Below are 15,604 nucleotides of genomic sequence, written 5' to 3'. Positions count from 1 at the left end.
CTACCCTCATAGGCATTGTTCAATTGATGCTGCTATTTTTATATGTTATACAGTATATATCAGTAAAACTGTTTTATAATTTTAAATCAGTAGTTGATTCTAGCATAAATTAAGTGTTTTAGTCTACTTTTCACAAAAATGGCTAAGCTTACTAATGTTGGAAGAAACACAAAAGTGGCTGGTAACTAGTTGGTGTGATTTCTCTTTATTAGACTTCACAAAATTCCCATGTAAACTCAGAGTATATGTTGTTTATAACAATGCACATTTAATGCTGTGAAATACTGAAATCTTGGGATGCAGAGTTAATGAAAATGGTGGACTTTTCGATATAAGGATTTATATGCTTGTTTTCAGCTTTTGGGGCTTTCACCAGATTTTAATAAAATAGAACCTCCATCTTGAAAAAAGAAATCTAAATTGTTAATGCTTGAGAAATCCTTAACAGAGAAGTTCTTACGGAAGCATTGTGGTTTGTGAATACAGTACTTTGGAAAACACAATTCATTTGAACTTCCTTTTGCAGGCTCCTTTATAGTTTAGCCTTTAATGCCAGATTCCTGAGGCATCTTTGGTATTTGATATCTTCGATGACTACACGAATGATTACAGGGTATGTATGATACCATTTCTGCAACAATCTTAGTTAAAATAGCACATACCTAATGAGCAGAGAATGAGACCATTAGTGATATGACAGTGTTTATGGAAGATGATTAAAACCCAAACTTTAATGGTTACTTACTTCCTATGATTTCATAAAACCGAGCAAACTCTTGGCAGTTGGACAGTAATAAATAAAATCTGTGTTTACAGTGAGGTGGATGTTTTGTAGTTTTTGGAGTGCTTCCTAGCATCAGTACAGCAAACACCAAATCTTCAAGTGCATCATCCCAACTTTGTGAGTTTTATCTCTTAAGCTTTAAGTAATCCAGAAATTGCTGGTGGCAGAAACATGTTTCCAGGAGCTGAGGCATTTGACCTACAGATTTGTTCTGTGCTGACATGCAGATGAGTTACTCTCTTTGCTTCATGCCTTTATTGTAAACCAGAAAGTGTCTGCAGTCTGTAATGGTTAATGCTAAAGTTTCTATCAAGACACTGAGATGCTGTATTGACAAGAACTTAAAAGACTAACTTTCTTTTACAAGGATGGGAAATAGTTATTTAACTGAGAGTCTCATCCTTATTTTGCTGTAGGAACCACTGCTAAATACTTGAAAGCTGAAGTTAGTGTTTTTGAGACTAATAACAATCATTAATTTGCCATTTTGTGTTTTAAGGTCTATGGTGCCACTTCTTCAAGTGATTTCAAGAGGCTCTCCAATGTCTTTAGAAGACTCAAGTCGAATTATCCCTCTCTTCTACCTTTTTAGTTCTCTGTTTAGTCATTCACTAATTTCTATTCATGATAATGAATTCTTTGGTGATCCAATAGAAGGTGAGTTTCATGCATACTAAATAGGAGTGCTTTGCAGAATGTTTTTGTGTAAGACTATGGAGATCCCTGGACAATGATTTGCTGACATCTGCGGTGAAGTCTCTTCTGGGCTGACTCCCCTGGGCACTCAGCTTTCAGCAGGCTCTTTCATGCTGATTGCATTTACTAAAAAGAGGAGAAAAAAAATGATGGCCTACGTTTTGCAAACACTAGCTTTACAGGCTCTGATGTGGAAGTTCTTAATCATGACGTCTAGTCATGAGGTCTTGGGTGATAGGTTGGACTTGATGATCTTTGAGGTCTCTTCCAACCTTGGTGATAACTGTGATAATGTAATTTTTAACTTCAGTGTCCTCGCTGATTTGTTCTTCTGGGCTGAACATGTAGTCTAATGTAAACTAAGAGAATATTATAATTAAAATCATCGTGAGTGCAAACAGTTGCAAAACCCAACTGACTTTTTAAGTGCATACTCATTCTCTTTTTGGGTGATGCTTGCTTTCCCTACTTTTAGATTTTGTGTGTGAATTTATACAATTAAAGAATTGTTCTTTTATGGCAACACAGATTAAGAAAAAGTCATTTAAGGAAACGTGTTTTATGTAGTTGTAGGTCAAAGACAATCATCAATGATGCCTTTTACACTAGAAGAGCTTGTAATATTATCACGCTGCCTTCGCGATGCATGCTTAGGAATCATAAAGTTGGCTTATCCAGAAACAAAACCAGAGATTCGTGAAGAATATATTGCAGCATTTAGAAGTGTTGGAGTAACAAAAAATACAGAAATGCAGCAGTGTATACAGACGGAACAGAAAAGGTGGATTCAGTTGTTCAAGGTAAACAGTGTCAATTTCAGCATGTATTTAAGCAAGATTTTCAGGCTTCTGCTGAAGAGATGAGATTAGCTTTGTGGTGTTTTTTCCCCTGTTAATTACCCTTGTAACAATTGTTGCAAGGAATATGGATTTGGGAAGGTTCCTGTTTGGTGTAGTTGCTAAAACTTCAGTAGTTAAATTCTACAAAACTAAGAATTATTTGCTTCCTAATATATTTTTCTTGCTTATCATGTTTATAAAAAAGTTATGGTACAGAATATAGGTTTTAAGTTGGACTCCCATTCAGTGAAGTACTTAAGCATGTCATTTTAACTTTATGTAGGTGTGAGATTCTAACTGGCTTATATGTTTACTCAAGTATTCCTGTATTAGAGGCCTCACTGAATTGTTACCATGGTGTATTGGCTTTGTTGGTGTTCTACTAAACCGTGTTGGTACTACTGCCTATGGATTTGCTGGAATACCAGTGAATCAAGCTTAGCAATTGTAGACTTAAAATTAGCAGAAACACATCTATAAAGAGTATATATTATCCTTGGCATCTTACCTAAGGCATGAGTTAAGAGAAGCTGAAAACATTGGCAGGAAAAAACCTAATATAACTGTTGTCAAAAAAAAAAAAAAAAGAAAAAAGAGTGCTTGACTTGTCATGAAGATTCTGCAGCAAACACATCTAGTCAGCTAAAATCGCTCATTAAAGAAGTGGGAGCAGAAGAAATGCATTTTCCAAATTGAATGCTAGATTTACAGTCTGTTTGATACTGGCGACCTCTCGCACACTAATGTTCAGTTCGAGTCATCAGCTGTCCCTTCAGGTCTTTTTATCACTGCTTTTGTCAAGCTATCTATTTAATTGAAAGAAGTTAATTGAATGAAAATGATCAACTAAGCTTGTATTAATATTGCTAATGGAACTTTCTTCTTGGCCATGTTTGGAGAAAGATGTCATGCTAGACTTTAGGAAAGGCCCATTAAGGCTTGCACTTAACCTGATGGGCTAATTAAGGAATGCTTATTCATTCTACAAGTCTAAGATAGCCTCTATCCAGCCTATTCTGCCTGATTTTACAACACATTTCACTTACGAGCATAAGCATTAATAGCAGTGAGAGTAACTGATAATGTTTTGATTGCATTGAATACAGTCCTAATGCACCACTGAATCTGTAATTTGCATGGATTGATCTAATATATGTTTGCACAATTTAGTTTAATTACTTGTCTTCAAATTGCCAAATAAACTTTCAATTTAAAGGTCACAAGTAAAACCCCCAGTGTTTCTAGTTTTGCAAAAAGGATAGCATGATAGTTGTATTTTTATGTATTCAGTTTGTATTACTCCATCTTCTATATCTTCTCTTTATTTTGCTGTTGCACTTCGGCAGTCAGAAATGAAACGTACATGCAACTTTCTAAACTCAATGTACTCTTTTCAAGAGCCAGAATTGTCTTCACTTAACAGAGTTGCAAGTGTAAATCTTGAGGGTATCTTGAGGACTCTACTTCTACCCAAAAAAGAATTAGCTAATAACAAAACTTACCTTACTTCTTCAGAAGTATTTTGGTAAAGATAAAAATTCAATACCTCTGAAGTTCATCTCATCAAGAACGCTATTGTACACAGCACTAAGTCTTTCCTAAGAGCAGCTTCAAAATAGTCTCTGCCAGTAAGCAGGAAGCAGTATCTTCTTCCAGATCATTAAAACAAAGCTCAAGTAGTTAATCACAAATTTAAGTAGAAAGTATTATTATTTCCTTTACACTGTCAAATACATGAGACATCAAGCTTTGCAAGCTGCTTACAGTGAGAAAGGTGCAATCCTTCCCTATCATCTATGCTTTTATTTAATATTTTTCTCTTTTGTTTTTCTTTCAATTTCTCACACCTGTTTTGCATATTTTCCATGTCACTGGTGTTTGATGATACACATTCCCATGTTTATGCACACAAATACAGGCGAGAATGGTAACAATTATGTGTGTATTTGCTAACAGATTGGAAGTCTTTGGTAAGGTGTAAATATGGAAATGTCTTTATTTGACAGAATTCCCCTTTTTGGTCTCAGTATAATAGTGATTAGTGTAGTCAGCTGTTACAGATTCCATACATGAAAATGAATTTTGTCAAATAAAAGAATGATTTCACTATCTTGAGTTAATACTGCGAAAATAAGTTGCTAATTTTGCTGAGCTTCAGTTTTGAACGTTACTTGCACTTGGTGCTCTATTGAAAAGAAATACTGACTGTGATATTGATTGAAAAGGGTCTTTCCTTTCAGTGAACTACATACATACAGTTTTTTTACAAAGGAGCCCTGAGTTCAGATTGCTAATGTTTTCAGTACCCGTTCATTATGTAGGAGGAACTGCGATCTCATCTAATTTTAATTCAGCTTCCTTTAAGGATTCTTTAACTGCTTGTAAAATACTTCATTAGCATGGCCTTCACATGGATAATTTCTTCTTCTTCTTTTTTTTTAAACCTTTTAAAAAAATCTTTTATGTACCGTGGTAATGGAGCTACAGATTCTCAGTGACTTATCTAACCTGCACTGAGTTTTAGAAGGCCAAGGTGATGAAAATTCCTGTGTAATCAGACAATTCCCTTAATAGCATTCTTTGTTCTGTCTTCATTCAAGACCTTACTTTACAAAGTAGATCTTAAAAGGTCCTTTGTGTGGTATCTAGACACAGAATTCCTTAGAAGGCCCATTAAACTCTTTGTTACTCTTGACACCTGCCCATTAAGATCGTCTTTTAGCAAGATTACTTCAGAAAAGCTTTGTCTATTTTTTTTTTCTATTAATTTTACAAGTGCTGTAGCTCTAAGTTGCAAAACAGATGTCTGTTCATTGTAGCAGTGATAATGTCTTCTTAGCCTGGTAATTTAATACTCTATTGATTCCACTTAATTATGTTTTATGTAGTGTTGTGCTAAGTTGGTTCTGCTTTGGAGGGAAGGATTCCTGGATTGGAAGAAACATCCAAGAAAAATATTAAAATTGCAAATGCCCTACTCCCCGTGATAACTGTTGTTCTCAGCCTCTCAATTTTCGTATGAAGATGTGAATTACTATCTATTCAGTCATTTTCTGACTGTGGTTATAATAATGATATAATTTCCTTTCATCATTTGAATTCCTTGTGAATAGAATGGAATTAAAAATAGTGGGTTTTCAAGTAAATGCTTTATACCTTCTGTTGGAAAGGGCCTACTAACTTAACACAGTGAAGGGCTTTTACAGAACACATTTTGCTTTGTAAATAACATTGCAACGATACAGTGTATATTTGTGTGTTAAATGAAAACTACAACTACTACCCTCTACACACATGTGGAGCACTGTAGATGCTTTTTGTGCTTCTTAGGGTGATCACCAGAAGAATATTTGGTAACCATTCTCTTTCTGCAGAGTGCCACACACTGTTTTAGGTGTGCAAGTCTTGGGTAGTCCTTGTTCTTATATACAGGAATGATACTTTAATACTCTGTTTGGTGACTGAAAAGTAAGCCACAATTACTTGTTCTTACACTTAAATACCTTAGAATGAGAGTAAGTTTTTGTAAGTTATGTATTAAATTGTTATTTATATTTTACTGGAAGATACATTCTTAAAGTTTTTGCTTGTGGATTGCACAGCTTCATTCACAGTGTATTTTGAATGTATGTGTTTTTGACACCTAGGTCATCACAAACCTAGTGAAAATGTTGAAATCTAGAGACACGAGGAGAAATTTCTGCCCACCAAATCACTGGCTCTCAGAACAAGAAAACATTAAAGCAGATAAGGTAGGAGTCCTTTTTTCCGCAGAGCCTTACAGCTGTCAAAATTTCAGTGCTAATGTGTTTGATTCCTGATAGTTTTAACGATGATGCACGGATTGTGCGGTTTAAAAGCTGGAGTAATGCTGCTTTTCTCTAACATAGAAGTCTTGCATCTGATATGAAATACCTGTCAATTCACATTTCCAATTCATTAAGCAGAACTTTCTCTACAGTGCAATGTTGTAAGTCATCTGTTTTTGTAGCAGAGTTGAAAATCTGTTAGCGTTTTGTTAGACTTACATGTTCTAGTTATTTTAAGTACTTCTCATAATAAAAATGCTGAAGAAAATAATTACTCTGTAGTGGGGAAAACCCCCTCAAAGTGGTCTTCCAAAAGAAAACAAAGTTCAGTAGCATTTTCTCACCCAGAGTTTTCTTTTCCTAAGAGCTTTTGAAAAAAATGACATTGAGTTTAAAAACTGATTGTGTGTGTGCAAAAGAAAATGCTGATATGTATGTGCAAGTACATCCTTTGAATATTTGAGTAGCTAATTACAGCTCAAATAGGCTTCACCCTGTTAGATGCCTTAACACTTGGAAGTTTTGCATGGAACAGTTACCAGTGAACTCTTCTGTTTATTATTAATGCTTGCACATTTGCTTGGCTTTCATTCAAGATTCCCATTTCTCTGTATGACAGTTTTTTATCATAATTATGAAATCACGCCTACACACCTTAGAAAAAAGAGTACTAGTCATAAACTGTGATGCTAGCCTCAGTAAGAAGTGAACAATTTATTTGACATCTCAGCTTCTCTGCTATCTTAAATACCAGGACTTAATGTAACATTGCATGGTACTTTTAAATTACAGATGGACTTCATATTACATTGTGAATTTTGCAGCTCAGCTTTAAAGAGCAAGTATAAGGAGGAGTTCAGACATAGCTTTGGATGTGAGATTTTAATGTATTTACTATGTAATAGGAAATTTGACAGTCATAGGTTGAATTGTAAAATACTGTTAATTTATTAGGTTACACAGCTGTATGTGCCATCTGCTAGACATGTCTGGAGAGTCAGAAGAATGGGAAGAATAGGACCATTGCAGTCTACTTTGGATGGTAAGATGCTGTCTATGCAAATTTTGCTATACAGCTTATCCTGTACAAAGACTATTCTTTATTTTATATTAAAAAAAAGTCTTACTGATAGCCAAAAGCAAGGAAATCTTTCATAGTTTTCTTTCAGATATTTAAAAAACCCTGTATATTTGTGTACAAATGTGTGTGTATGTCTTCAGAATATTTAAAGTATAACAGCTTTCCCCCAGCTTCTACTGTCGATGAAGGGAAATGGTGAGGTGGGCAGATGATACGTGTTAGATATTGATGTATAATAGTCTGTTGCTTTTACTATGTACTGTAAAGATACTTCTTTATTATATATTAAACCGATGCAAACAAGCTCAGTGATAACTGAATTACTGCTTACAAACATTGCCTCTAATTAGATAAGGCAGAAATGTAGCCCCTTGAATTTTGCAAAATATCTGCACTTCATAGAACTTCTAAAGAAAGATGAGAGAATTGGACAAACTTAGCACTCAGAGTAAATGTACACGACTTTAGTTGTGGCAATGTGCTTTCTCCTGTAGACAGTCTGTTTCTTTCAGCTTTTCATAATTTAGTGGTATCACTAGGCTAGAATTTTACCTTGCTATGCTCAGGTAAAAAAATAATTACATCACTAGTACTTGTGAAGATTTAATAATGAATGAAAAATGGGGCCCTTAGGCAGGAAAGTGATTCACCTACAGGAGTCCATACTCTTTTAAGGTGATGTAATCTGCTTGAGTCCCTTAGGCAGATGTAGCAGATCTTTTAGAGAAGACCATAGCTTTTGAATGCTGCTATAGAGTTATACAGAATTAAGGACTTGGTCCAAGGTTGAAGTCTAAGGAATTCTTACAATGTTATTTTTTATTTGAATAGCTATGGTGGTATAAGTTTACTCTGGTTACCTTGTTTGTTTAGTTGTGAGGTAACAGCTAGTTGGTCCAGTTTAAGTACTCCTTAGAATTTTGAAGTGAGTATTTTTTCAGTTTAGTCTCTCTCTTTGGAAATAGCCTGTTTGAGGCGATTGATAGTATGGCATCTTAAGAGCAGGATTTTTAGCAGGCTTTAACAGGCCTGTGTCCTGAGTACCTTATGGACTCTTTATCAGTAACCCCTGCTTCTTCCATTGACCTACATGACTTTTGACAGCCATACTGTTGTCATGTTCTCCACTGTCAAACCTGTTCCATGTTTATTACTTCCAGAGTCTCCCCCATGTTATGAGTCTACTAGTCTCATTCCGCTCGTACATGCAGTATCCTGAGTTCTTTCCCTTGTTTTCCTTCCCATAGTAGCACCAGTTCCTTCTGTTTCATTAATGCCTTGGTCTGGGGCAGTTGATGGATAAAGAAATGCATACACTGGTTAGGTGCCAAGCAGCAGTGCCGGGCCTTTGCTGGCTGGCTGTCAAACAAGCTTGACACACTGAAAAGAGCAGATGACTGAGCTCTCCTTACTGCTTCTGTGATTAGGTCACTTAAGGAATTTCTCCTCTTTGTCCAGTTGCAAATTTTCACAAAATGTAGTATTTTTGAATCTCCTATTCTGTGTCAAAACTTAGGTTCAGCTGTTTTGCTCAAAAGGTGTATTGGCGATGAGATGTTGAGTAAAGATGGCACAGTGTGTTTATATAAACTGTGTTTTCATGTGAAATCAGGCTAGAGAGTGCAGTGAACATATGCAAGAACAAGCAGGAAACAATGTGCACAAGAGTTGTTTAGTCTCTCTTAACTCCATATGGGTTAAAGCCAATTAGCATGAAAGTACTGCTGAATCACATATGGTCATGTTTATTTGTGCTTTTTCATTTACTTAAATGGCAGACTCGTTAGTTCTAAATGCCCTCTGTATTGATGACTCCATCCCATATTTCTCTTTAAAGAAAGAAGCTGTGATGGAGAAATGCAGATAAAATTGACTAATTGAGCAGAATAATTGAACTGTCAAGTCATGTAGTAGTTTACCTTTGCTGTACATGCACTTTTTATTTAAAATGCTTTTAACCGTTAGCTTAATAGGCTGCATACATTGACTTTAATTAAAAATGTTTACTAAGTAAACCAAAGGTGATCACAGATAAGCATTTTATCAGAAATTCCAAGGGCTTGCAATGATGAAACGTGCCCCAAACGAATATACATCAAGTATGTGATGTTTTGGGCCATGTCATGTTAAATTGGTGCTTAAAATATCCCTACTTAAAGTGCTTTGAGGAGTGGGGGGAAAAAAATGAAATAGAAAAGAACAGTCCAGCTGCAGAAGGGGAGGAAGATGCTGGTCACCATGGGTAGGAGCCAAAGGGAAAACTTGAAACTGTCATCAGAAACTCGCAGAATGGGCAGTAATGTGAAGCATTTACGTCAGATTTGTAATATGGTCTAGGCTCTGGAGTATTTTTTTCAATAAGGTGGTCATTAAAGATGAAAATGGAACAGCTAAGGAGCTGTGGGTTTTGTTTCCTTCAGCCCTTTAACTGCATTATCAAGTCAATGAGCAGCACTGTTTTGTGTGTTTATTTCTCTGGATTTAATTAATTTACAGTCAAGTATGTTCTCAGCAACTGAGTTTCCTACCATGAAGCTAGCCTAGGTAGCTTCCATGCATCACTCAAAGTTAAGATGTTTCCTAAAAAACATGCTGTGTTGATCTAAGAAGGTTCAAAGGTGTTGCATGATAGCTTGGCAATCCCATGCTACTGCTATTTCTTGTTGAATTATTTCCTAATATTTTTTTCTTAAGCACATTCTACAATTTCTTGATCTTCTTTCCACTGGTTCTGTAGTGACTAGGCTTTAACACAATCACTGTGACCTTGCTGTTGAGAATGAAATGCTGCCTTTTTGTTGGTTTAATTAGATTTGGTTCAATTCTTAGTTTTTATACCTAAAATTATTTGATACAAAGTAGATATTGTAGTTGGGAGCATGGCACCTTTGATCTGTTTTGATCATCAGGATGGGAATATTGTGTATTCCTGTGATGATAATTCTAGTTACTTGCAGCTTCTTAATTGTCTTCTGTCATGTATTCTCTCTTATTGACATTTTTATTTTTCAACTAAGTAAATGATTTTTTGCCTTCTGAATGAAACAAAATATACAGGAGTACTTATTTTTATACACATTTTCAGTTTGTTTTTGCTACTTATATTTCAGTTAGAAACTAACACTTAAAGAGGGGTAAAGACTTTGTGTGACTGTTTAGTAAATAAATGATTTTTCTGTATGTATTTTCCTGCACAATAATTTCAGTTACTGATACAAAGTAAATGGATTAAAAAAAATGTTATTTCCAACATTTAAAAAATCATTATTTCTATTTTAAGTGGGTTTAGAACCAGCTCCTCTGTCTGTATCTGAAGAACGACAACTTGCAATTCTGACAGAGCTACCTTTTGTAGTTCCTTTTGAAGAAAGAGTAAAGGTACCTAATTTCTAATTTTTTTTTTTTCATCTGGTTTTCTTCTATTCTTGTAGCAACTGAATATTTGAAGTTAATTGGTTTTCTTTTACTAGTTATATTACCCTTTATAGGATTAGAAATGTATTCCAAAATATATGAGAGCAGTTGTATGTTTATAATAAACTGCAGTCCTGATTCAGTGATTGATCTACATGAGTGCACCCTCTTGTGGTAAGCAGAGCACTAACTAGTTGTGTTCTCTGTACTAAACATATTACAAAGTCAAGACTCTAGAGACTTACCTGTAGTGGATTTACTCAGAATGAGATGAAGGATGTCCATTTTGGGAAAATAACACCTAGAGATTCAGTTTCTGCTTCATAGCTGAAGTAGCTGAACATTAATAATAGTATGTGGCTTAAAACTTGAAAGATTATGCTTTTGAATATTTTCTAGATTTTTAAAAATATATTAGTTCTGTTGCCAAAGTTACTTGCATCATATATATATATTTTAAAGCTGTTATTCCCCTTTTTTTTAACTGCTTTTCTTGTCAACAGTATCAATTACTTAAAAACTGCACCCTGAATTGTCTTGGAAACACTGTGGTGCAAAATGAGGAATAGTTCCACAGGGAAAGTAAATCAGCATTTGTTAAAAAAGATAGTGATGGCTTTGATAGATAAAGAGTGTGGTGTTTTTTTTCCAGGCTTCTATGAAACAGTTGTTCCAACAAAATGTTGGTTTTAGGTTTTTTGTGATTTTTTTTAAAGCATCCCTGGAGACTCTGTGTTAGTTGTCTTAGGTAAGAAAGCAGTCTGTGATATTTTGGGGAGATTACATCCCTTGGAAAATGTACTAGACTGTTTACTGAATATGGGAAAGATGCAAGAGAGGATGTAGGAAACAGGCATTCCCTGCATTGAGGGTATATTGAACACTTATGTAAGGCAGCCACCTCCCATGCTTTGTCTTGGCATAGAAATGCAGCTAGCCACAGTTGCTCTTCAGTTGAACTGCAAGAGGTTCCTGTTGAGGAGACTTGTGAAGGGATAATGTGTAGTTCAGTTTGTACTTCAGCTGGCATTCTTTTTTCAGGTATTCTGTTTCATAGTTTAATGTGACAATGCTATCCACTATTTTGCTTTGAATTATTTGCTTACAGCTCCTGAGAGAATTGATAACTAATATCTTGTTAGTGGGAATGTTCCTAAGCATTACAAAAAACACACATTATTTACTGTTATTGAGGATAGCTTCTGAGTGTGCAAAACACATGAGTTTCCCCTGTTGGTTTTGAATACTTTACATTTAAAACTCGGGGAGTTAGGGAGAGGGAACTGAAATCACTAACACAACATTTGTAGATGTGCCTCAGAAAGGACTGAAGATGGTATCTTAGCATGGACAAGTTGTTTGTGTGTCTGTCACTTCTCCTTCCATTCCCTGGGACATGGCTGTATTATGTTTCTGCAGCTCAGTAAAGGAAAAGACAAATCACTTGAATGTTGAGTGCCCAGAAACAACTCTTAAGGACAGCAATGGTAGTGAATCTCATACCGAATATTCAGAACTGCACAATGACATGATTCATCTTTTAACAGATTTTTCAAAGACTGATCTATGCTGATAAACAAGAGGTTCAAGGAGATGGGCCATTTCTGGATGGAATTAATGTCACTATAAGAAGAAATTATATTTATGAAGATGCTTATGATAAACTTTCTCCTGAAAATGGTAGGTTTACAGTAAAGTTATTATCACCTTGATTATAACACTTAACTATTCTTTACCACATAGCTGGATATTTGCTTACTTGAATAGGATGTTAAAAGTGCTGCAAGGTGTAAAAGTTCTTATAAATTTCCTAATTTTTACATAAAGTAATTCTCATCCACATTCTTTCTGATTATTGCAGTCTCATTCTCTTCAGCACAGCCTTCCTTAATTCAAAACTTTTGTGGGGCTTTCCTTCCCATTTACTTGTCCAAATAACTGTACTTTGTATAGTTATTTATGTTTGTAGTTCATTAGGTGTTAACTGCTTTGCTAATCTGTGTCAACAAATATATCAAGACTGCAGAGGATTTGCTAGGTACAGTATGGCTGTTAGAGAGTGAAACACGTGGCTTATGAGAAGCCGTAACTTCACTGCAAGTGGAAAGTTACAGAAGCCAGTTTGATGAGGTGCAGTGGTGACATATAGCAGCAAGGAAAAATTTTGCTGGACATACATGTAAAATATATTTGACAGACTTATTAAGCACTGAAATGGGCTGTCCAGGGCGGGCTGTGAAGTCACGAACATTGAATTCAGACCAAGGCACTGAGCATTCTGATCTAGCTTGGAAACTGGCCTTGCGTTCAACATGGGGATTTTTGATCATATGAAGTCTCTTCCAGCCTGAGCTGTTCTGTGATTCTGTCAAGCCTTCAGTTTAGCAAAAAGAGCTTTTGTATCAACACAAAATTTATCTGCATATAATTTATCTGTATATAGTTGCAGCTAATGTTTTCAGCCTTTTCTTAGGAAGAAAATTACTAATAAAACAGTGACAAGAGAGAACCTAATAAGCTTGTAGCAGGGGATTTGAAAGTAATGTCATCTCTAGGTAAAGATTGTAAAGATTCCTGTCCTGTTTACAGGTACAGAGGCCATGGTGGTAGCTGGCCATTGAAAATCTGTGCATTACACAATATATATATGCACCCATATACATACACACATACAGAGTGCTATCTAGTACTGTATTAGTGCATTTTTTTAAGTGTATTTTGTAAGATGAGACAGTGTAATTGTTTGGTATTTTAAAAAAAATAGTTATTTCTGGAGTAGGTCACATGAGCTCCATACAGGAAATCAGAGAAGAAAGAATTCCTGAAAATTGCAAGAGAAGCAGTTTCAAGACTGTAGACTGAACTGATTAAAATCGATCTAGGAGAGTGAACAGGTGATAGATAAGGTCCTAGCATTGATCAGAAGAAAGTGAAGAACAGTGGTTTGGAAGAGGCATCCAGTTTGTCTACTGGCCCTGAAATGAGAGCTATACAAAATTACTTTCTGCAGTACCTTAACTGAGGTCATTAAGAAAACAAACTTGGAATATCAGAAATGTACTAAGTTGGTTCTCGTGGATCTGTGTTCTTATATGCATACTAATGTGCAAGCATTTATTTCATTCTTCCCTCTGTGACTGCAATTTCCAAAACGCTCTGTAATAGCCACCAGTGGATGACTTAAAAGTAACACCCTTTGTGCAAAGGGAGTTTCACATACTGCATATTCCCAGATTCAAGTTAGCAATAGATTTTTGCCATTTGCTCATTCTATTTTTTTTAATGTATTATTGTAGATGTGCTTGTATGTGTACTTACACGTGTTTTTATCCAAACAAAATTCAAGCAGAGAGTTGTGTTTGGGTTTTTCTCTCCTTTCTCTGCAGAACCTGACCTAAAAAAGCGCATTCGTGTTCACTTACTTAATGCACATGGTCTTGATGAAGCTGGTATTGATGGTGGTGGAATTTTCAGAGAATTTTTGAATGAACTACTTAAATCAGGATTTAACCCTAACCAGGGATTTTTTAAGACCACCAATGAGGGACTTCTATACCCTAACCCTGCTGCACAGATGCTTGTTGGAGACTCCTACGCCCGACATTACTACTTTCTTGGAAGAATGCTTGGAAAGGTAAACCCAGTGTTGTATAATATAAAATTAGAGCAGTATTGAAACTATTCAGTAATTCTTTTATTCTTTTTAGATTAAAAAAATTAATTTTTTTTTCTAGAGCTGAGAAAGTACAACTTCCAGGTATTTGATCTGAACACTCTTTCTACATATCACCCAAATTTCTGATTAATTTTTGTAAGTTACATGCTTGAGGAGCACAGAGAGTTTGAGAGATTCTTGACTGCCAGTTAAGCAAAATATGCATGTTTGCTTCTGTGCTTATCCTCTTGCTTAAAGTTAAGTTGATCGAAGCCAATAAAACTATTCTGCTTATGGTGATTTGTAAGCTGGAGCTTTCTGGAATTGAACTGCAGTTATGTAAAAGGAATATATGAAATTAGTATTTTCAGAAACAGTTTCTAGTTGCTTGAGGTGTTTAATTCTTGCTAGCATTTAAAATTTGCCATGATAATTTACCATGCTTAAGAGTCATGTGCAAATTACCTTTCACTTACTCTTGGTTTTTCATACATTTTGCATCTTCCTTGAGTTTTAGTGCTTGGTATTTTGATGTGAATGTTCAAAGACTAAGACACACTTGTTGAGCTAGATGAAAAATGAAGTGGTGGGGAGGAGAGGAGGGAAAGTAAGAGGGAAACAATTACAAATGTTCATTAAATTCAGTTTTCTTTTAGGGTTGGGTTTAGTATTGGGGCTGTTTACTTCTAAGCCCTTGAAATAATTTTTGTAAAGCTAATTAGTTTAGAATACAAATTCCATTTTGGAAAAAATAATGTATTGATTGCTACTCAGCTATCTAAATCTGAAGGTATTTAAGATGTAAAAGTCTCATTCAACTTCTTGAATTATTTTGGAGGCCAAAATCCTGTTGACTTGCAGTGAGATTTAACATGTAGTTGAATGTCCTTCTAGTGTAGCTGGAAGCAGTTCAAGAGGATGCTGTTGGCAGACTTGGGTTGTTGAAACAGAGTGCTGTTAGAGCTGCCAGTCAACTGATGGAGATTAAACTACCACTTTGTAAGCAAATTCTCTACTAATGCATCCTAGATGCTGCAATATCCAAACTTGTTAAATAATGGCATTTTTGAATCAGCCATTTCAATAAAATATTTTTTGAAGGATGTTTCTGCTTTAATGGGAGATGGATTTAGTACCAGCACAGTAGTTTATAATGATGACCTATGTTATGTGTCCAAGGTTTCTCCTTCTTTCTACATCTGTAGATTTTTGGAGTGGGGAAGTGAGTACTGCTGTGGTATCATGAGGAAGTTACTTCACTCCAGAAACATTTAGTATTTATCTAGGACTTAGTTGTCAAGATGGAGTTCTAAACATAATTAAAAA

At 35.3% G+C, this 15,604-nt stretch overlaps 1 protein-coding gene across 1 annotated transcript in view; it reads left to right on the top strand.

The window, feature by feature from the left end:
• The window catches only part of UBE3C (ubiquitin protein ligase E3C), a 60,215-nt gene that overhangs the window by 23,647 nt on the left and 20,964 nt on the right, over positions 1 to 15,604 (top strand). Inside the window, exons 11-18 of the mRNA XM_054171185.1 lie at positions 527 to 613; positions 1,284 to 1,441; positions 2,048 to 2,280; positions 5,967 to 6,071; positions 7,083 to 7,170; positions 10,490 to 10,587; positions 12,171 to 12,303; positions 14,010 to 14,257. Coding sequence (XP_054027160.1) covers positions 527 to 613; positions 1,284 to 1,441; positions 2,048 to 2,280; positions 5,967 to 6,071; positions 7,083 to 7,170; positions 10,490 to 10,587; positions 12,171 to 12,303; positions 14,010 to 14,257 — 1,150 coding nt within the window. The remainder of the gene's footprint in view (positions 1 to 526; positions 614 to 1,283; positions 1,442 to 2,047; positions 2,281 to 5,966; positions 6,072 to 7,082; positions 7,171 to 10,489; positions 10,588 to 12,170; positions 12,304 to 14,009; positions 14,258 to 15,604) is intronic.

This window comes from Dryobates pubescens, chromosome 21 (assembly GCF_014839835.1).
Source record: "Dryobates pubescens isolate bDryPub1 chromosome 21, bDryPub1.pri, whole genome shotgun sequence".
Taxonomy (NCBI): Eukaryota; Metazoa; Chordata; class Aves; order Piciformes; family Picidae; genus Dryobates; species Dryobates pubescens.
This window is presented reverse-complemented; position numbering and strand designations above follow the sequence as displayed.